We start from the raw sequence: 22,348 nt of genomic DNA on the forward strand, positions 1-22,348 counted from the left end.
AAAAGACTTCCAAATACGTTGAAATAGAAGTAGCATTAAGTGCCCAGAAACTGGGATTAAATAGCAGGTACACATTTTGCATACAGTTCTCCTTTGCGCCCTCATTTTTCTCCCTCCTTCAAGTGCAAAATTGAAACTAGTTTGGGATTTAAGAGTGCAGTATTCCCAGGCGAGTCAAGGCAAAGGTGAAGCAATAACTTTAGTGGAACAGGGCCATTTTTGGAACAAGCATTTTACTACTGCAGAACTCTTAATTTCAAATAGGTGGCCTGTCTTGCTAAATTTTCTTCGGAACATTTTTTTTAAGTATTTGCGACTTGAGGAAGCTATGCAAGAGCGAGCAGGGAGTTATATCTGAGTCCTAGAGCCAATTATCAACATGGCTTTAGCTGCCATAGAGAAACCTCTCCACGCACTCCACCATTCAAATAATTATTCCAACTAATGTAAGGGATTTTCAGGGAATAGCCTGTCGCGAAAATAATCCTCTCCCCCCCCCCCCCCATAGTCCCTCAAACTGCACCTCCACCAATAGAAACAAGCAACAAAACCAATCTGAAGCTCACCTTTCCAATTTTAAATCTGCAAACAATAGAACCCCCCTGTCCTGAATGGTAAAGAACGAGATTCAGTAGGCTGTGAGAATTATCTTTTGTCCAATGGGAGGAAAGGACAGTTTATTCCCTCTACTTGCACGTGTTTGGGTGTGTTTCTTAGGTTCCTATGACAAATCGGACGACAACAGAACCAGAAAAGTAGATTAATTGTTTGGCTTTTTTTTACTCTGCCACCCAATCCCCAGCCTGTCCAGTGAAATGCAGACAGGGCAGCTGCTTGAATGCGGTTTTAATTTAGCAACAAACGCGAATTCTCTTAGGAAGTGAGGAACCACAAGCGGTCACAGCGCAGCTTTGGGACCTATAGCAAACAGTAAGTGGTTAACATCTCGGATAACTCCAGCAGGGGAAGCAGCCTCGACTGGGGAGGGGGTCACGGATTGTGCACAGCAGGGCTGGGCAGAAGAAACACAGGCTGGGAGAGGAGGCGGCAAGGAAGGATGAAGCAGGGGAATGATTCGGTTGCGTCGGGCTCTGCTCTTTATCTAGCCGGGAGCGGGGGCCGCCTTGCTCAGTGTGAAGGCGGCGGCTCCACGTGCGGTTCTCGGGGCCGGGCCAGGTTCGCTTCCTCTTCCAGCGGCTTCTGCAGCGTCCCGTACAGCTCCGGAGACTTCCGCGCCCAAGGGACGGCGCAAACCAGCTCTCAGCCAGACCGTCCTCCAGGCTGCTGCTGGTGCCCCCGCCGCCTCCAGGGCGCTCCTCAGTGGCGGGCAAAGAACAAGGGCCGCAACAGAGCTCTAGTATCTACGGGGCAAAGGGGTCTCTGCTAGGCTGCAGCGGGGAAGCGGCGCCCCGAAAGTAAAGAGGAAAGCAGCTGTAGTCAGGCGCAAGAGCCCGGCGAAGAAAGGAATAGGAGCCCCAGGGCCCAGTGACCTTAGCGGGAAAAATCAACCCGCTGCTGCACCCCAAAGCCCGCGGGAAGCCGAGCTTAGAAGACGCCATGAAGGGCATTTTCTTATGGATTCATCAGGACCATAAAGCAAAACGGTTCTTTTCAGAACCACACCTCGGGGTTTCTCAGAAGAGCGAATTGGCTCAGGCTGGGTGTAGCGGGTTTGCTAGTGAAGGCGATCAGGGAAAGAAAGCCCCGGGTATGAAAGTGCTAGCAGCGAGGTCGTTTTACAATGAGGGAAAACCGAGGGCCTGATATGGCCGGGGGCACTTTCAAAGTCAGCCTGAGGCTGGTGCTAAAACAGGATTTTTAAGTATTTCTTAGGCTAGCGTTTCTACAGCCCCTTTTGGCCTCCTCAGCTGCAGGTATTTCACAGGTACAGAAATCTAGTTCGTAGACATCCATGCCCTGAATTCTAACAACAGTAGGAGAGTCCCTGCTAAACTTAGCTCAGCTGGAGAATGTTAGAAGAACCTTTGATTTTTCACTCGGGTGAATAAATCAATAGTTTAGTGCCTGACGAGTTTTCCAGAGGACGTTTCCCGCTTCACAAGGGATGTGGTTTCCTCCGATTTTTTTTTTCTGGATTTTACCAGCTCCTTTTTAGTTTTTATGCCCTCCCCGTTGCATTGTTTTTAGCTGCTTCTTGAGTGATTTGGTCTTCAAAGATCTCTCGGTGGGCCACATACTTCGCTTCCCCCAATCTTCTTTAGTAGGATCACGGTTCTGATTTTAACCGAGAAATAGAGCGAGAGGGAAGATGTGTTGTAAAATGGTCCCAACCCCCTCACCCATGAGGGCCGATATCGTGAGTATCTAATAAGCGGAGGAAGGGTTCAATTAAAGGCTTGTTTTAACAAGTATTGAGTTGTGCTCGGCTATCAAAGCACCCCCACTCAGGAACGATGCACTACTGTGTTAGGCGCGGTACAAACACGTTCCTCGCCCTAGGAATGCACATGCTAAGGGCTTCTGATAATAGCGGGAGCGAGGCCACGCCCCTTTGTGTCCCATTTTTCTCTCAAACCTTGGCGCTGTTTGATTGGTTTCCCCACGGGAGCCAATGAAAAGTTGACATTTGGAATCCCTAATTTGCATACCGCTCCCCCAGCAAAGGACGATTGTTCTGGGTTGGCTTGAACGAGGTTGGAGCGGTGCTCCAATGGCTAAGTTTTCACTCAGGTCCGACTTCAGACCCTAAGCTCAGCGTTGAAAAAGGGGTTGTGTGAAGGGGACTGTAGATATTGATTGAAAATATCGGTTGTTTGTTTTAATGCATTTATTCAATGGCTAGGAGTCTGTTGAGTACAGATAGTATCTTTTGACTTTACATCTGGAATCCTGGGTAATAATCCTTTGCTCTTCTAGAACATCCCAGCCATGCATTTGTGTTTATATGGTTTCTTCTTTATTTGTTGTATATACATAATTTCCTCACAACAGATTATCTATTGACACATACAGGTTGATGGTACGTACTATGCTTTTTAGTTCTCTTATTGGCCTGAAAATAGTGACTGTCCATATGACAAAGAGAACAGAGCTCTGTAAGGAGAACAGATAGGCCCACATATGCTGATGTACAGAAACATTTTTATCAACAGAAAGTTGTAGCTTTGTGGTTTAAGTTCTCCCTTGAACAATATTGTAGCCTTTATTTTATAGCACTTGTTTTCAAAAAGGCTAGCAGTAATTTTTAATCTAATTGAATTGAGTCTCTTGAAGCCTCAATTTATATTTCTAATACGTCTCTCTTGGTTTAAAAAAAAAATGAAAAGCAAAAGAGGAGTAGGAAGGACTCTTACTGGCTTTATGTGTATGAAGTCCTGAAGAAGGATCACCCCAATGCTGGTATTTCTTTTTAAACTATGAGCTTTAGGAATTATTCTGTGATTAACATATGTGAGGGCACAGTTGTGGAAGGATTGTGCTTAGCTCTGTAGCTGGTGTAGAGATTGTCTCTTGCTGTGTGTTTGTGCAGAGCCTGGCACAACGGGGCCCTGATCTCAGCTGGGGTAGGGCCTGTCTCTCGCTGAGTGTTCTGTGGACCACAGTCACTCAAGTGCCAAGTTATGATTCCTAGGGCCGTTTTTACCCACATGCAGAATACGCATCTGTGTAGGATACCTGAAAATTTGGGGCACTGCTGGGTCTTAATGTCCACCCATCCTCCTCTTCCTATCCCTCTTCTGTGGTTTTCCTTCCTCTGGATAGGATCTGTAGCACAAATGTATATTTTAGAATTGTTTAGTATTGATTTATAAGACTATAAGTATGATGTGTAATGATTTGATGTTTAATTACTTGCTTATAAATTCTGTAGCTTCTATTTCTCTCTCTCTCTCTCTCTCTCTCGTGATTAGATGTTTACTGTAAGGCCTTGCTTCCTGTTAGCATTACAAATTAAGCTGTGCCCCTTGTCTGCACCACAAACTAAGTTGTGTCTTCTAGTAACTATTAATCTTGTCTGATGCTCTGCACAATTGTTTAATGGGAGTGTGAGTGAAAGCCATTGCAGATGCCCAGGTGATCAAGAAGAAGTGGAAATGTTGAAGATAACAAGGAAACAGCCATTGTGTCTTGGGGCTGAATTAAATTGGCAGCATTGACAACCTTGGAGACAGGCAGAGACCTGCCCAAGAGTGAGAGACAGCGATGGGTAGCCTGACACACACCATCAAAGGGTAACTGTGGAAAACGCCGGTCTGAAGAAGTGGGCTGTGCCCACGAAAGCTCATGATACCATCTATAACAAAAAACAGGACTGTGTAGCACTTTAAGGACTAACAAGATGGTTTAATAGGTGATGAGCTTTAAGGATCGCCAAAGGATCAATGCCCACAAAACAGATATCAGACAGGATCACAAAAAAAAAAAAACAGTTTCTTGCCATTTCAACCAGAAAGGACATTGTCTTAACGACTTGATAACCTGCATCCTGCTTCAAAGACCTTTTAAGACTTCACTTCAAAGAGAATCCTCTGAACTGTCATTCATGCTTAAATTTGACACTTTCACGCAAATTTGAATAAAGATGCTAATTATCTTACCCATTACAAAGATAGCTTCCCCAATTATCACCTCTAATATCATTAGCTCACAGACATTTACCTCCCCCTTTTCCCCTCCCCTCCTCCATCCCCCTTCTGTTCTGAAATTTGATTTGTCCTTTTCATATGTGTTCACTTTTTTTAATTGTATCCTTTGGTATATAGGGTTGTGACAATTTTCTTCCACTATTTGATCTGAGGAAGTGGGTCTGGCCCACGAAAGCTCATCACCTAATAAACCATCTTGTTAGTCTTTAAAGTGCTACACAGTCCTATTTTTTGTTTCAACTGCACCAGACTAACACGGCTACATTTCTACCACAATACCATCTATGTTTTGTTAGTCTATAAAGTGCTACCAGACCGTTTGTTGTTGACAAAACCTGCCAAACCTATTAGCAGAACTTGTGAAAAAGCCATTCAAGTGATAAGGAAGCCTTTTAACAGGCATGTACCAACCCCAGAGGTGGAGAGGGAGGGTATACTGTTCATTTGTGAATTGACTGGGTTAGTCGACCGGACCTTAGTTTTTAAAATCTGCTTTAAAAATATTTCGTTAGAGTGTTGCTGAAGATTATGAAAATCCCCTCTCTAAAAAATCTTCATTCTCCCACCGGGCATAGGGTATGCCGATGTAATAGCACCAAATAGGGCCCCATAAATCCTAAGGACAGCCCAGCCTAGAATAGTTATTGCTACTGAGGAGCTCAAGCCTCGATCTTCAGCAACACTTAGGCTCCACTCAAATCAATGGAAATTAGACCCTAAAGATCTTTGATTTGGGCTGAACAGCCCGGACAACATGCAGCAAGATGGGCTCCACCCCTCAGAACCGGGTGGGAAGAGGTTGGACCTGAGTGAGATCTGGGTTTTCCTAAGGGATGAAGTCCAAGGGGACAGGGAAGCCCTTTCTTGGCTGAACTCAAGCCGCCAGCAGCAGCGCTGCTCTGAATTCTTCCCCCGCTGCTCCTGGGACAAGAAGTATTGGATCAAGTGCGCCCCTTCCCAACTGGAGATTTGCACTGACCAGGCAACGGACCAGCGCGGGCAACTTTACCTCCTGCCAGCTTCAAGTCCTCACAGGCCTGCTGATAGGGGGGATGGGGGGCAAAGGAGGCAATTGCCCCAGCAGGGCCTGGCAGTTCAAAAGGGCCTAGGCCTTCCAGACAACCCCCCAGCCCTGCCCCTTCTGCCCAGACCCTGCCACCCAAAGGAGCCACGCCACCCCTTCCCAGCACCAGGGGGAGGGCATGTGACCCCAGCCTCTGGATCAGTCTGCAACACTCTGCCTCCAGTAGGCGCTCGGGGGGTGGAGTCTGGGTGGGGCCTGTGAAGAGGACTCCGCCCCCAGAGGTTTTGCTGGTGGTTTAGGAAGGCAACGCCTTCCCCTGCCTATGATACCGGCCACGCTTTAAATCCCATGTGGCACACTCTGGGCAGCACCGAGGCTGCCTGGGTTGAGACTAGCCCCAGCCCCGCCCCTCTGGCTGAAAGCTCCGCCCTCTCGGAGCCCAGAGCACGGCCCTCCCACTTACCCAGGGGCCCGATGAGGCTGTCAGCTTCACTGAGTCCCCACCTCCTCCCACGCCAACCTGGGGTCTCCGAGCTGATCTCATCCCCTCCGCAAAGCCAGCCGGCTTCTCCCTCACTCGCGGAGCCTGCAAGGGTGCTGCCGTCCCGCCAGTCCTCACAATAACAGCGAGATGCTCAAGCTGAAGCAAAGAGCTGGTCTGGTCGAGGTAGGATGGGCGCAACAGAGACGAGGCCCATCCCGGAGGGTTCATCTTGTGTCTTAGGGGCACAGTCTGATCTGGGAGGCCGAGCTCAGCAGCTCAAAGAAAGGGCGGACGGTCTCCCCAGCGAAAGTGGCGGGGGGGAAAGTGAAGATCGGGGCCTGGTTGCCCGCATCGTAAAACGCCACCAGCCCCCCTTCGTAGTCCAGATACACCCGGATCCTCCTAGGCCTCCCGTGCAGGTGCAAAGGCGTTTCTGGGCAGGTGAGCGCCCAGTGCTGTTCCCAATACTTCCGCACGGCCCAGATCCTCTGCTCCGGTGAAAACTGGTTCACTCCTTTCCTTTTCACGGGCTCCTGGGCTACTCCCACCACCCAGACTGCCTCTTCTCCCACCTCCACCTCCCAGGAATGCCTTCCACAGGCGAAGCCCTCGGAGGCCAGCACACAGGGAGCAGGATCGAATCTCCCGGGGTGGTCGGGCAGATCCTGCGGGGCGACCCCCCAGCTCACGTCTTTGCCATCCGCGGATACGACGAGCCAAGGGTTTGCCGTGTCAGGGTCCAGAGTCACGTCCGCTGGCCAGGGAGGGAGAGAATGAAAATCGGTGTTAGAGGTCAAGGTTTGCGTCCACATAATCTACAGCCGTGTATCTTAACCAGTGGTAGGAGTACCCTTAGGGGTACTCGACAGTAGCCTGGGGGTACATCAACACAACTGAAATTTGGAGAAAACTGACTTTTTATGTTAAGTTTTCTAGCGCTTTATTATTTTTGTACTTTTTACACCCGAAAATGTCATCACCTGCCTGGGTACGATTAAATTGTTTAAACAAATGTGTTGCAATGGTAGAAGAAATTGTGTGTGTCTGAAAACTGTAAGTACTGGGGGGTACTTTTTTTTTTAAAGGGGTACTTTTATTAAAAAAAAAAAAGGTTGAGAAATGCTGGTCTACAGCACTGCCAGGGCTGTGCCTTGGGTTCTACTGCCCTCTGGTGGCCACTCACAGGCATTTGTTACAGCCCTTCCACCCCTTTTTTCTGTTCTGACCTTCTGTCCCTCAAATCACTGATCAAATTTCCTCTCCCTTCCAGTCTGATTGTCACACAGTGACTGAGTCAATCCTGAGGCAGGCTCTGTCTACCTGGGAGCCTCATCCAAATGTCCAGACAGAGTCAGCTCGAGCCTAAACAACGGGATTTTCTTTCCAAATAAACATCAAGGTCTTGCTGTTTTCTTTCTGAGGCTTTAAAGGTGCCCTGTGGTTTTATTTTCGGGGAGGGAGAAATTTCTCTGTGACCACAAGGCTGAGACATTATTTAAAAACAGTAAATGAAAGCAAGATTTCCCCTAAATCACGTGAGTCCAGGAGCTGGGTCTTTAAAGCAATACAGTCGTGTTGGTTTGGTTAAAATTACAGTTGATAATACTGCCTGGGTACTTATTAATGGATCTCAAAGCCACTGTGTTGTTTCAGGCCAATTCCACAAGGCAAATACACAGAGAAGGGTTGGGACTTAATTTCATTTACAAGTTTGATTCCTATCAGAGAGGAATGAATAAAGACATTGGCTGGCTAGCATACTATCTTCCCCATCCTAATGACTTAACTACCAAACAATGGGTATTTAAGAACCATTTACGCCTTCTCTATCAGCTTCATGTAATATGAAGGCTACGTCTAGACTGGCATGATTTTCCGCAAATGCTTTTAAGGGAAAAGTTTTCCATAAAAGCGTTTGTGGAAAAGAGCATCTAGATTGGCACGGACACTTTTCCGCAAAAGCACATTTTGCGGAAAAGCGTCCGTGCCAATCTAGATGCGCTTTTGCGCAAAACAAAGCTGAGCTGTCTACACTGGCCTTTTTGCGCAAAAGCTTTGCGCAAAAGGACTTTTGCCCGAACGGGAGCAGCATCGTATTTCCGCAAGAAGCACTGATTTCAGACAGTAGGAAGTCAGTGTTCTTGTGGAAATTCAAGCGGTCAGTGTAGACAGCTGGCAAGTTTTTCCGCAAAAGCAACTGCTTTTGAGGAAAAACTTGCCAGTCTAGACCCAACCGGACACTCTAATGCATTATATTTTCCCCTTCCTTCTCCCCATGCCCATCCCCTGTTTATTTTGGAACTGGACTTTTACTACTCCATTCATCTGAAGAAGTGGGCTGTGCCCACGAAAGCTCATGATCCCATCTACATGTTTTGTTTGTCTTTAAGGTGCTGCGAGACTTTTAGTTGTCTTTGAAGTTTTTCCAATACTGCAGTCGTTAGTAATAACCCTTTTCAGTGGTCATTGCATAGAATCATAGGACTGGTAAGGTCCTTAAGAGAAGGACTAAGTATCTAGACCAGTGGTCCCCAACTTTTTGGGGCTGCCGGATGCCTGTGGGCGGGGCCACTCACGCCGGGCACCCGGGGGCGGGGCTGTGCACGCACCCAGGGGTGGGGCCACCCATACACCCGGTGCCAGCGCCACTCCTGTGCCACACGCCCAGGGGCAGGGCCGCCCATACGCTACGCACCCAATGGCCGGCACCACCCATGTGCCACGCGCCCGGGGGCGGGGCCGGCCCTGATCACCCAGCGGGTGCACAAAAATGTCCCGGTGGGTGCCATGGCGCCTGCGGGCACCGCGTTGGGGACCACTGATCTCCATCAGTGTTTCCCAATTTTATTTGGCCACAGAACCCTTTTAAACTTGGAAGAATTTTGAGGAACCTCTATAGCTGGGGGGGGGGGGGGGGAGATTTGTCAAGCAAAAAAACCTCCAAACCACCACTGGGGAGTGGACCAAGGAGACCTGGGGGCCAAAGTGCAGTCACACATGTCCCGAGTGGGCTATGGATATGCAGAGTGGCAGCAGGGGAGGGGAGGTGTCTTTGCACGCCAGCTCCTCTTTGTCTCTTTAAGGGGGGAGAGTGATGGAGTGTTCGCAGAACCCTTACTTTCACTTTATGGAACCCTTACTTTCACTTTATGGAACTCACTTTGTGGAGCACCATTTGGGGGACACTGCTCTAGACCGTCCCTGTCAGGTGTCTCTGTCCAACCTGCTCTTAAAAATCTCCCGCGAGGGAGATTCCTAGAGGCGGAGGCAAAGCAAGGTGCTTTCTATCACCCCCGACTCCAGAAATGAGTTGGATTCCTGCCGCCTGCATGGTCCCAAACCAAACGTGGTCTCCTCACACCAGGAAAGCAGTCCCCCCGATCATGCCCATCTCCCTGCGGCCCCCTTCGAAACTTACCTCTGCCCGGGTTCGGTTCAGGCACCAGACTCGCTAAAGGAAGAAGAGCGTGGAGAGTGGATCAGATTTTGTTGATTACATTTGTGGAATTAGTGACAAGAGGGGAACGAGGGACGAGGCAGAAAAGACGACACCGAAAAAACCCATCGACAGATCTTTCCAGTGCCTTAGAATTTTGTGTGGATTAAATATGGTGGCCGGTATGCTAGGCAGGGGAAGGCACCTTCCCAAACTGCCAGCCTGGCCTCACCCACACTCCTGCCCCCTCTCTCCCCACCCCCCGCCAAATGCTTCCCGTAGGGATACTGGGGGTGGAGTGTTGCTCCCCTGGAGTGCCCATCCTTCCCATGCGCCAGAGCGCAGGGGGATGGAACCACATGGCATCCACCCACCTTGCTCCTCTCCCCAGGGTGGTGAGGTGGGGCCTTGTCAGAAGGGGCAGGACTAGCGTGGAGCTGGGGTCTTTCCTCCCCCAACCTTACCTTCACCCAGGGGATTAATTAAGAAATAATTAAGTTTATTGTTCATTTATTATGTGATGTTGTAACTACCATGTTATATTAGAGAGAATCATGGTGTATGTGAGTTAAGTTGTAGGATTATAGCCGCGTTAGTTTAATTAGTAGTTAGAGGGGATAATTACATACTAGATATTTAAGTAAGTATGGCAAAACACAAGGGCTGTGTCTACACTGGGCCACTTATTCCGGAAAATCAGCTGCTTTTCCGGAATAAGCTGCGAGCTGTCTACACTGGCCCTTGAATTTCTGGAAAAGCAACGACGCTCTACTGTACAAAATCAGCCGCTATTCCGGAAAAGCTACGCTGCTCCCGCTAGGGCATAAGTCCTTATTCCGGAACACTGTTCCGGAAAAGGGCCAGTGTAGACAGCCCAGTAGTCTTTTCCGGAAAAAAGCCCCAATCACAAAAATGACGATCGGGGCTCTTTTCCGGAAAAGCGCGTCTACATTGGCCACAGATGCTTCTCCGGAAAAAGGGCTTTTCCGGAAAAGCAGCCTGCCAATGTAGACGCTCTTTTTCCGGAAATACTTATAACGAAAACTATTCTGTTTTAAGCATTTCCGGACATTCATGCCAGTGTAGACACAGCCAAGGGCTACCAGCTAAGGCCTATAAGATTATAGTTTAGTCACAGGCTCTAGAGCAACGATGGCAACCTAGACTAGTGAGTGGGCCACATGAGTGACCCTCCTTTATCTCAGTGGGCTGCAAGATCATTGTAACCAAGGCAGCCTCCTGGGACAGAGTCGTATCGCCCACTGCACTTGCAGACCGAGAATTTGCAAGCAGGACAGGCTGAACTGGAGCAGCACTGAGGTTGGACGCAGAGGGAGCATGCAGCTCCCACAGGCAACGTTGTGTGTGATGAGCACACACCTTCCTTTACCTGTCTTTGCTTTACAGACATGTTATTTTAGTGATACTGGTCGGAAAAAAACTCTGCAGACAGACACCGGCAGAATCTGGCAACCATGAGCATGGGCACCAGCAAACAAAAAGTTTCGCTGGCCACACATAGAAGTCTGATGGGCTGCATGTGGCGCATACTGATAAACAGATACCAAAAATTAACTCAATGCCCTAAGATTATGGGAAGAGTGGTACCAATGGGTGATAGTGTCAGCAGTTAACAGTAAAGGAAGATTTTGCTGACCAGATATTTAGCAGGCGCATTTTTCTAATACACACCTTAACGGCTGCTCGTACGAAGTGCAGAAATGCTAATGAGGTCTAGGAAGAATCATATTCTAAAAAATTGAGCCTCCTGTGGGAAACTTCAGCAGGAACCATCTCTCTGCTGATGTTCATGCCTGGGGCAGAGGGTATCCTAGGTGGGGGAAGGCATTCTCTTCCCAAACCACCAGCGTGGCCCCACCCATATTCCACCCCCTGAACACCTCGGCTGTGTCTAGACTGGCAAGTTTTTCCGCAAAATCAGATGATTTTGCGGAAAAACTTGCCAGCTGTCTACACTGGCCGCTTGAATTTCTGCAAGAACACTGATGATCTCATGTAAGATTGTCCGTGTTCTTGCGGAAATACTATGCTGCTCCCGTTCGGGCAAAAGCCCTCTTGCACAAATCATTTGCGCAAGAGGGCCAGTGTAGACAGCACAGTACTGTTTTGCACAAAAAAGCCCCGATGGCTAAAATGGCGATCGGGGCTTTTTTGCGCAAAACCGTGTCTAGATTGGCCACGGATGCTTTTCCGCAAAAAGTGAAACTCAAGTTGCAGTGAGGTTCAACAAGGACAAGTGCAGAGTCGTGCACCTGGAACCAGAGGTGACAGGAATAAGGGGCGGGCACTGGCCATGTGACTCTGTTTCCCCTGCCAGTGAGTGCTAACCTCAGCTCCACTAGTCCCCTGGGCCACAGCACTGGAGGGAGGAGGGTGGAGTAGAAGCCGGGAGGTGCAGGGTGGGGGGAGAGGTGTGACCTGTGGTGGAGGGGGTTGTCCCGCACTGGGGGGGTCACATGGCCAGTGCCCCCCTTCTCCTGTCACCTCTGGTTCCTAGAGACTATTAATCTGAAGTGAGTAGCAGAGGTAACTTTCACTCTTGAACCAGTAGCCACCGGATCGGAATCCTAATTTGGTGTCACACCACATTACTAAATTCACTGTAAATAAAATAAAAGGCTACAAGCATTGACGGGGGCTTTCCTCTTTCCCACTCACCCAACAAGAAAGAGACGTGGGGTGGGGGGCGGTTGATTTCACCCTGGGGTTAATCAAAACCACCCAAGACCCACCCGTGTCGCCAGAACTTGGATGATGTGAAACCAGAGTCAGTGAAATCTGAATCAGACCCACCCCTGTGTAAACACTCTCATGCCTCCTGAATGTCCCCATCTCTCCTGCCCCCCCCCCACCCCCCCCCCACCATTACCTTTCAGCTTCCTCCGGGTATCCTGGAGAAAAGCGAGGCTTTGAGAAAACAACCAGAGTCTCCATTTTGGTTCAGGAGCGGCAGGCGCTGGAGCCTGGAACGGCTTCATCTCACATCTGGAGAGAGACACAAGGGCTACGTCTACACTGGCACCCTTTTCCGGAAATGCTTATAACGGAAAACTTTTCCGTTAAAAGCATTTTCGGAAAAAGCGCGTCTACATTGGCAGGATGCTTTTCCGGAAAAGCACTTTTTCCGGAAAAGCGTCCGTGCCCAATCTAGACGTGCTTTTCTGCAAAAAAGCCCCGATCGCCATTTTTGCAATCGGGGCTTTTTTGCGGAAAAGACTACTGTGCTGTCTACACTGGTCCTTTTCCGGAACAGTTTTCTGGAAAAGGACTTTTGCCTGAACGGGAGCAGCATACTTTTTCCAGAAAAACACTGATGATTTTACAGTAGATCGTCAGTGCTTTTCCAGAAATTCAAGGGGCCAGTGTAGACAGCTGGCAAGTTATTCCAGAAAAGCGGCTGATTTTCCGGAAGAAGTGGCCAGTGTAGACACAGCCAGGGGGTGTTACCCACAGAGAGCTAGGCCCAAGCACCAGGGAGAAGAGACAGGGCTGGAGCGGAGTTCCCAGCGTCACCCGCCCTGACCGTCTGGGCCATGCGGGATTCTGGGGAATGGAGGAAAGATGAGGAGCTGTAGCAGGGAGGCCGTCCCAGGCTCTCCCGGCTGGAGACAAGGAGACGTGTCCTTCACCTGATGCCCAGGCCCCTTCCCAGCCTCAGGAAGCACGAGAGGGGGTGAAAAGCAGCCGCCTACCTGCTCAAAGTGCTTCTCACATCCTAGAGGGGAGAGAGAGAAACAGGTGCTCAGTGCCACAGGTGGGGGAACCCCCTGGTCCCACAGGGGGACTCACAATTAGCCCCAGGCCCCTGCGTAAAACCAGTGGAGCTGGGCCGTCAGCAGGTGGACTTGAACCTGCGACCTTAGGAGCTAAAGCGGGGCTGGGAAACCTTTTCTGGGTCAGGAGCCACTGAAAATCATTCGGGGGTTGCACAAAAGTGAGAAGAAAAAAAACCCCCACACTGACGTGGCCCCCGACTGGGAAGCAGAAAGATGCTCCCCATGTTCCCCTCGCACATCAGAGCCTAGTGGATTTTGTGAGCCCCCCTGGGCCTTGGGTGAGGCCCAAAATGAGGGGGTCAGTGTTTGAGAAAGGGCTGCCAGGAAGCAGACTGGGGGCGTGGGGTGGTGGTGCAGGAACAGGCTGGGGGTTGGGAGGAGGATGCAGGGGTGGGGTAGGGGTGCGGGGTCTGGGCGATGCTGGTGAGGGATCCCAGTGCTTGGAGTGGGGAGCCTTGGGGACCGGATCCAGGCAAGTCAGGAGCTGGCTCCAGCCCCTGGGACTTGGGTTCCCCGCCCCTGGGCTAAAGTCACGTGCGTCTGCAGCATGAGCTACAAGCAGCGTCACTCTCCCTTGTCGGGGTCTCAGTGCCTCTGGGTTACACCCGCATGGTGGAGCTGTCTTCCCTGAAGGCAACACCCTGGAGCAGGGACGTAGCCACGGGTGGGCCTGTATGGCCCGTGGCCCGTCCACTTTGCATCCAGGCCCATCCCTGCCCCCCTCCAGGGCTCTTCTCACCTCCCAGCGCTTGTCCTGCTTCACCAGCCCGCCCGGCGCCCACGCAGGGTCGGGATGCTGGGGCTTATCCCTGCATCCCACCGCATTGTCCACCCACCCAAAGTCTGGCTTTTCCATTGCCCTGTAGGACTCTCAAAAGCTCTCTGGCAGAGACCAAGGTCTAGGCTACGGGGGAATCTTCTCCCACTCAATTCAGGACAGAGGAAGATTTTTCTCTCCCCCAAAGAACCCAACCTTTTCCCTCTGGGCTGCACAGAGGCAGAGCTCTGTTGAGCTGAGTGATGCTCAGTGTCCCGTGACGGTGGTTTCGGGAGCTGGGACCGGGGGTATCTCTTGCACGGACTCACCTGCATGAATTCACACGCTGGCTGCTCACACTTCTCCTCCATCTCCCTGATCAGGGTGTTGAGACAGGAAACCTCCTCGGTGAGCCGGAGAACGGTTTCATCCTTTCTGGCTGTGACCTCTTGCCCCAGCTTGTCCAGCCAGGCCAGCAGGAGGCGCTCTTGTTCTCGTAGAAACCTGTGCAGTCGCTCAAACCGATCTTCTACCTTCTCCTTTTCAATTTCCACGTGTCTCTGCGAGGGACAGGGAAAGGCCACACATAGAGAGAGACTCCTGCAATATCTGACATGTTCTTCAGGGTCATTTTAAAGGTAATTTTTAGAGAAGAAAATTTGGATGTCTCATTGGACCTCTGAAAAATGAGCCACTGGAAATAACCACTCAATGCGTAGCGGCAGTCAAAAAATCAAACAGCATGTTAGGAATCATTTAAAAAGGGATGCAGAATAAGACAGAGAATATCTTGTGGCCTTTATATAAATCCATGGTATGCCCGCATCTTGAATATTGCATGCAGATGTGATCGCCTCATATCAAAGAAGATATCTTGGCATTGGCTAAAGTTCAGAAAAGGTCAACAAAAAAAGGTGGAACGGCTGCCGTATGAGAAGAAATAAATTAAACTGGGACTTTTCAACTTGAAGAGATGATTAAGGGGGTGATATGATAAAAGTCTACCCTGCAGTTATTTTTGGAAAAAGATACGCAAGTCTTTTTTCGGAAAAGCCTTTTTTGACATTTGGCCTGTCTACACAGGGCCAAATGTGGGAAAAACCTCCTCTTTCGGAAGAGGAATACAGGGCTTCCGAAAAAACGCATCCGCTTTTTTGGAAACTGATCCGAAAAAGCGGACGCATTCCCTGGACACGGCAGAGTTTTTCTGGGTTACCTCCGGTATCCCAGAAAAACTCTGTAATGTAGACATAGCCCGTGTCTGGTGTGGAGAAAGTGAATAAGGAAAAGTTATTTACTTGCTCTCCTAATACAAGAACTAGGGGTCATCAAATGAAATGAATAGGCAGCAGGTGTAAAACAAACAAAAGGAAGTTTTTCTTCACACAACACACAGTCAACCTGTGGAACTCCTTGCCGAAGGATATTGTGAAGGTCAAAGACTTTAACAGGGTTCAAAAACGAGCTAGATAAATTCACGGAGGATAGGTTCATCAAAGGCTATTAACTAGGTTGGCACTGGCCACTGTTGGAAGACAGGATACTGGGCTAGATGGACCTTTGGTTTTACCCAGCATGGCAGTTTTCAAGTTTACCAGTCATGGTTTAATTACAGAAATTCAATTATTTAAAGACACCTTTTGTCCTCTCAGTTCCTTTAAAGCAAGAGATAATTTTTGCTTGACAAAGAGGAAATATTTAATTTCTCCCTCCTAGAGTAGGCAATATGGCCTCCGTGCTTCTGGGTCACACGAGTTACTGATATGATTGTCTTCACTGTAGTATTTGGACAAGACGTAGGTTTTAGCGTGTCTGTCCCCCCAACGCCGCTGTGGGGATAGAATGCAGGAGTCCCAACAACCAGCTCTCATGATCTAACCTCAAGCCATGGCGCCTGTCCACATCTAAAAATGATTCTAGTGCCTTGCTCCCCCTGCACTGACCACTACACACCATTCCCCTCCCAACATCAGGAATGGAACCCAGGAGTACTGACTCTCAGCTAGCTGCCTGCTCTAACCACTAGACCACACTCCTCTCCCATTGCTGGGACTGGAACCCCAGGTATCCTTGCTCCCAGCCCCTAGATACTGCTCATCTCCCAGAAGTGGGAAGTTCTACGAGCCCTAGGTGACTGACAGGTAAACTGAGGCACAGAGCCACTCAAAGACTTGTCCAAAACCACACAAGGAGACTTGGGGGGGGGGGGGGGGGTGAGCCGGTCAATAAACCCAGCTCTCTGAATTACAGGCTTAGTACCCTAACCACCAAATTTTCCTTCTTCTTGTCACATGGGAACCCCGTGTGAATTCGCTACAGGATACCAATGGCGGTTACCAGCAGTTCCCGGCTTTGCTCTTCCTCACATGCTATATGAGTCAGAATCTCTTCTCTCCCCTTCTCCAAATCATCCAGTTGCCTCCAGATTTGCTCCTGAAAGAATCAGATAACAGAAATGTGTGGGGCTTCTGCTCTAAGCTGAGTGCTTGGGTGGCCACTCAGGAGGGATTCTGATTAGCAGAACGTCCACCGCTGGATGTTGTGTTTCTCCTGGTGGTGCACATTCACATAGGCCTTGGTGCACACAAAATTATTCTGCACGTGGATAAAAAAACTTTGTCTCCTCCCCTTCTCCTTACCCCTATGCCTGCCTATAGGGCAGGATAAACAAGTCAGTGTCGGTGGTTCTTGTCACGTTATCGGATTCTAAAGATTACTGTTGCACCCATGGGACGGGGGGTGTTTGCCCCAAAAGTCGATACAAAGGGGGTCATGTGAGATGTTGAATGAAAGCTTCTGTTCTACTGATTCTGGACATGCTGTTCATGTACTTGTATAATATCTGTATGTGGAGTTATAAACATGTACTCTGTGTTGATGCTGGAAAATTCTCTGTCTGAGACAGAGCAATCGGCAAAGAACGTTCAGCCAGTACTTGTGCTAATTAGCAAGGCAACAATGAATTTCTAGGTGCCAATACACATCTGAGGAATGTGACTGATACTTGCAAACCAGCCAGAGCATAATGGCTGCCAGCATGTGAAATGGAGATAAGTTGCTCGACCATGTGACCTGCTCTGGCCAGGAGTATGCCAGGAGAGGTATATAAGTGCCATGTGGCACCCTCCATCTGGTCTTCAGTTCAGCTCCTGATCCCAGATGCAGCGTTGCAGGGAACAATGAGCCAGGAAGAACCGTGGACCCATCCTGACAGAGGATGTACACCCAGAGACTTTTAAGCTAGCAGTTTGTAACATCCCTGCTATGAGCCTGTATCGAGAGCTGGGTGATTCGATGCATGTAATTTATTCTCCTTAACAACCTTACTCTCATGCTTTTCTTTCTTTTAGTAATAAACCTTTAGGCTATGTCCACACTGGCAGCTTCTTGCGCAAGAACTCTTTTCTGGAAGAGTTCTTGTGCAAAAAATCTTCCACAAGAGTGCATCTACACTGGCATGTGCTTTTGCACAAGAGATGTGCTTTTGTGCAAGAGCATCCGTGCCAGTGTAGACACTCTCTTGTGCAAGAAAGTTCCGATGGCCATTTTAACCATAGGGGCTTCTTGTGCAAGAAATTCATGTTGCCTGTCTACTCTGCCCTCTAGTTGAAGAGCTCTTGTGCAAGAGGGCTTATTCCTCGTGGGGAGAGGAATAACTCTTTTAGAAGAAGCCCTGTTTTACAACGCTGTTCTGTAAATTTACTTGGGCAAGAACACACGTGCTGTGTAGCTAGCAGGCAAGCTTTTGCGCAAGAACGTCTGTTCTTGCACAAGAAGCTGCCAGTGTAGACAAAGCTTTAGATTTTAGATCCTAAAGGATTGGCCCAGCATGATCTTGTGGGTAAGATCCAGGGTGTAAACTGACCGGGAACTGTGGCTGGTTTCTTGGGACTGGAAAAACTGGTTCAGGGTAGGTGAGATTGGGTTCTATAACCCCTCCCCTGTGTGTTAGGCCCAGGGCTGATTGCGGCACAGAGGGAGCTGGAGTGTCCGAGGGCGGCACAGAGGGAGCTGGAGTGTCCGAGGGGTTTTGCTTGTGAGGCTTCAGGCTGGCCAGATAGGCAGCTGGAGCTCTCCGTGTGATGGGTTTGTGACCTATTTGGGAAGATCTCCAGTCTGGGGTTGTAAGGAGCCCCGAGTTTAAGCAATTCGCCTTGAACGGACACCCTCAGCAGTGCCCAGGCCCGGCCCGGTTCGTCACAGTTCCCAATCTTTTTCGCCTCTCCCAACAACAGCGGTGGGAGCACTGTACCCCAGCCCTGGCCCCCAAAGTTGGGGCGGCCTGGCAGTGGGCCACGGCCCAGCGATTAGGAACCACTGGTCTGTGTGGCATTTTAACAAGGAGTCCTGTGGCACCTTAACAACTAACAGATTTAGCTGGGTATAAGCGTCCATGGACCAAAGCCACGGGGCTGGCTGCCTGCAGATTAAGCGGGTTTTACCCAGGAACACTGAGGCCCAGATAAATACGTTAGGCTACATTCGTAAAAGGGATGTAAATTAGACGTATCACAATTGCTAATGAAGCGGGGATTTAAATCTCCATCGCGTCATTAGCATAAAAATGGCTGCCGCTTTTTTTCGGCGTGGAGCTTTGCCGAAAAAAAGCGCCAGTCTAGACGCTGATCTTGCGGAAAATAAAGCCTTTTCCGAAAGATCCCTTATCCCTTATTTCACAGAGGGGAAAAAAAGCGGCAGCCATGTTTATGCTAATGAAGCAGGGGAGATTTAAATCCCCGCTTCATTAGCAATTACGATACGTCTAATTTACATCCCTTTTACGAAAAAGGGACGGAGTCTAGACGTAGCCTTAGTGTTTCAGGTGCCACTAGACTCCTCATTGTTTGTGCAGATACAGACTTACCCCACCCCCCGCCCCGAGACTTACAACATTTGTACTGACTTGGCTGGTGCTTTTTATGTAGCCTGTTGCGAAATGAGGCCACTATCTAGCTGAGCAGATGTATCCCCCTGGAGGACCTCTGACTCCCCCGCCCCTGTCCAGGATACACATACTCCTGGGCTACATCTACACTGGCATGATTTTCCACAAATGCTTTTAACGGAAAAGTTTTCCCTTAAAAGCATTTCTGGAAAAGAGCGTCTAGATTGGCACGGACGCTTTTCCGCAAAAGCACTTTTTGTGGAAAAGCGTCCGTGGCCAATCTAGACGCGCTTTTCCGCAAAAAAGCCCCGATCGCCATTTTCACGATTGAGGATTTTTGCGGAAAACAAATCTGAGCTGTCTACACTGGCCCTTTTGCGCTAAAGGGACTTTTGCCCGAACAGGAGCAGCATAGTATTTCCTCAAAAAGCACTGATTTCTTACAGTAGGAAGTCAGTGCTTTTGCGGAAATTCAAGCGGCCAGTCTAGACAGCTGGCAAGTTTTTCCGGAAAAGCGGCTGATTTTCCGGAAAAGCTGGCCAGTCTAGACACAGCCCTGGCGGAAACCCACTGGGAGCAACATCTACCGGCAAGAGAGGCCCGCTGTCAGGCTCTGGAATAAAAGCTCTGTGTCATCTGGGAACATGGGCGGCTGGGGGAGGTAAGACTCCAACCCCACTCTCAGCCCCGCCCCCTCGGATCAGGCCACGCCCCCATCAGAGAAAGGCACATGAGTCGAGCCTCCCTGGCCCTGGAGTACAGGGATGTCAGGTGTGGGGGACATTCGCCCTCCGCCCCCCGAATGTCTACAGGTTGGGCCTTCCCCCGCCTAGGCTGCAGGACACCATGGCTCGGAAGCTTGTCTTTCTCACCAACACAACTTGGTCCAATAAAAGATATTCCGTCCCCCCCCACACACACACACCGTTCCCATCCCTCCGACATCCTGGGACTGACCCAGCCCCAACCCCACTGTGCATGGCTTTAATCTGTCCCGCTCAACTGATTCCCTCTCACCTTGTATTCCTGGGCAGCCTCGTCTATGGGGACCACCGAGTGAGCTCTGTGATCTCTGGCTCTGTCACACACAATGCAGATGGGGGTTTGATCCTCCTCGCAGTAGAGTTTCAGAGGCTCCTGGTGTTTCTCACACACCCTCTCCCCTCCTGGCTTGGCCTGTTCATTCTCGCCCTTCAGCCGTTTGACGATTAGGTTTACAAGAGCTTCCAGCTGCCTGTTGGCTCGGAAGTTCCCCTGGGGAAAAACCTCCAGGCAAAAGGGGCAGGAGACAGCTGCAGCGGCTCCCTCCCACCACCGGCGGATGCAGGCACGGCAGAAATTGTGCCCGCAGTCCAGCGTCACCGGCTCGTTAAAATAATCCAAGCAGATAGGGCAAGAGGCTGTGTCCTCAAACACAACTGCTGGATCGGCAGCAGCCATAGCTCCGGAGTGCCAGGGCGAATCTGTTTCATTTCCTTATTCCCAGAAAAGGACGAACGCTTTGTTAACAACAGGGCGTTTCCCTGCTTGTAACACATTACCAAAATGGGGTTTTTTCCCTTCCCCCAAAAACAGCTTTGTCAGCTTTGCAACTTGCTCTTGATTGCTCTTGGGAGAAAGGACTGTCCAATGGCCAGCAAGCCCCCCCCCCCCAAAAAAAGCTGTTCTTAACTGGGGTTAAAATCAGAGGGGAAAGCAAGCAGGCCCGCCGTGGTGCGCAGCTCCGGGAAGAACTGGCTGAGCTGCAGCAAAAGCCAGCAGGGAGCCAGTAAGAACTGGCAGGACCTCGAGTTGGGATAGGGCAGCACCTGTGAGAAATTTCAGTTCCTTTCACCCCTGGTTAAAATAGACCGGAAAAGAGAAGGAAACTCAGCTTTTCACTCCACTCAGCAGCTGGAGCGGAAGATCTAGAGGAGCCTGGAGTTGAACTAGAGCAGCTCCCCTGTGAAAAGTCCTAGCCCCACCCCTTCCACACAAGGCCCCGCCCCTTCAGCAACCGTCACTCTCCTCCTTGGAGCCAAGCCCCATCACCCCAACTGGATCCTTCCTGACCAGCTGGAAGGCCATGCCATGGCCCCAGTTTTCCTCAGCAGCCAGGGAGCCGGGCTGTTGCGCCACAGCCCCAGCCTCTCCCAGCAACTGGGGAGCGTAGGCAGTTTTGGGAAGGCCATGCCTTTCCTGGCCTATATTACTGGTCACACATAGACACTGCTCTTTTCACCATGGTGACTGTTTAGCAAGTGTGAAAAACCCGGACAGGAAAGTGAAAGGTCAGTGAGGCTACGTCTACACGGCAGGTTTTTTGCGGAGGAGGAAATTCCAATGGAGCGCTCATTTGCATATCTCGCACGCTCATTTGCATACCTTGCACTCTCATTTGCATATCTTCTTCCGATCCTTTTTGCGAACAAGGTTGTTGCACTAAAAAGCCCTGTGGAGACGGGGCCATTTGTCGGGGAAAAAACACCCTTTTGCGCAAGATCCCTTATTCCTCAAAAAATGAGGTTTATAGACTCTTGCGCAAAAAGGGGGCTTTTTAGCGCAACAACCTCTTCCGCCAAAAGGATCGGAAGAAGAGATGCAAATGAGAGTGCGAGGTATGCAAATGAGCGCTCCATTTGCATTTCCTCTTCCACAAAAAATCCGCCGTGTAGACGTAGCCTCTCGAGGTGCCTGTATAAGACACAGCCCCAAATATCAGGACTGGTCCTGTAAAATTGGGACATCTGGCCACCCCTTGTTTTAATCAGCCCCTTTACATGTTCTGGGGGCTCTGGGCTCCCCCCACTTCCCTCGCGCAAGGCCCCATGTTCGTGCTAGATTCCATTTTGAAGCTGGAGAAACACAGCTGTCCCAATGGCCAGCTGTCCTTCCACCAGTTCCGTCTGCCTCCGTCTGTGCTGGCTCCAGAAATACACCCACCCTCAAGTCCAGAACAACCCTCTTTTTACTTTATTTTAGCCCTTTCCTCACCCTTTGCCATCAGATTTCATAAGGATGGACACACGGGGTCGGATCAAAGGTCCATCTAGCCCAATGTCCTGTCTACCGACAGTGGTCAATACCAGATGCCCCAGAGGGAATGAGAAGAACAGGGAATCATCAAGTGATTCCTTCCCTGTCATCCATTTCAAGCCTCCAGAGAAACAGAGGTTAGGGACACCATTCCTACCCAACATAGCTAATAGCCCCTGATGAACCTGTCCTCCATGAATTTATCTAGTTCTTTTTTGAATCCTGTCCTGGCCTTCACAACATCCTCTGGCAAGGAGTTCCACAGGTTCACAGTGTGTTGTTTTTCTGTGTTGGAATGGTGGGGAAATTATGAAGATCTGCCCCCACCTGGAGCCTTCCATCC

The 22,348-nt window shown here is 49.9% G+C and overlaps 1 protein-coding gene across 2 annotated transcripts; it reads right to left on the reverse strand.

Moving 5' to 3' along the window:
* Positions 1-532: 532 nt before the first annotated feature.
* LOC102443392 (zinc finger protein RFP-like) lies at positions 533-20,889 on the reverse strand. 2 transcript variants are annotated; one of them, XM_075914044.1, is made up of 7 exons: positions 20,008-20,888; positions 16,443-16,538; positions 14,435-14,665; positions 13,265-13,287; positions 12,442-12,557; positions 9,534-9,566; positions 535-6,869 (listed from the first exon to the last, which is right to left on the reverse strand). In XM_075914044.1, exons 1-7 carry the CDS (start codon positions 20,428-20,430, stop codon positions 6,352-6,354), a joined length of 1,440 nt encoding a protein of 479 aa, XP_075770159.1. In that variant the 5' UTR covers positions 20,431-20,888; the 3' UTR covers positions 535-6,351. The 2 variants fall into 2 exon arrangements, with proteins under 2 accessions (XP_075770160.1, XP_075770159.1); XM_075914045.1 differs by lacking the exon at positions 16,443-16,538 and having other exon boundaries at positions 533-6,869; positions 20,008-20,889.
* Positions 20,890-22,348: the final 1,459 nt, after the last annotated feature.

Source organism: Pelodiscus sinensis, chromosome 32, assembly GCF_049634645.1.
Source record: "Pelodiscus sinensis isolate JC-2024 chromosome 32, ASM4963464v1, whole genome shotgun sequence".
NCBI classification, from domain to species: Eukaryota; Metazoa; Chordata; order Testudines; family Trionychidae; genus Pelodiscus; species Pelodiscus sinensis.

Bases quoted from the DNA above. Each gene is read 5' to 3' on its own strand.
- LOC102443392 (XM_075914044.1), bottom strand. From the start codon at position 20,430: ATGGCTGCTGCCGATCCAGCAGTTGTGTTTGAGGACACAGCCTCTTGC. The intron at 13,288-14,434 runs GTGAGTCCGTGC...TCTCCCCTCTAG, and splicing joins CAGCGTGTGAATTCATGCAG to GATGTGAGAAGCACTTTGAG. The intron at 6,870-9,533 runs GTAAGTTTCGAA...CTCCCTGGCCAG, and splicing joins TGAACCGAACCCGGGCAGAG to CGGACGTGACTCTGGACCCT.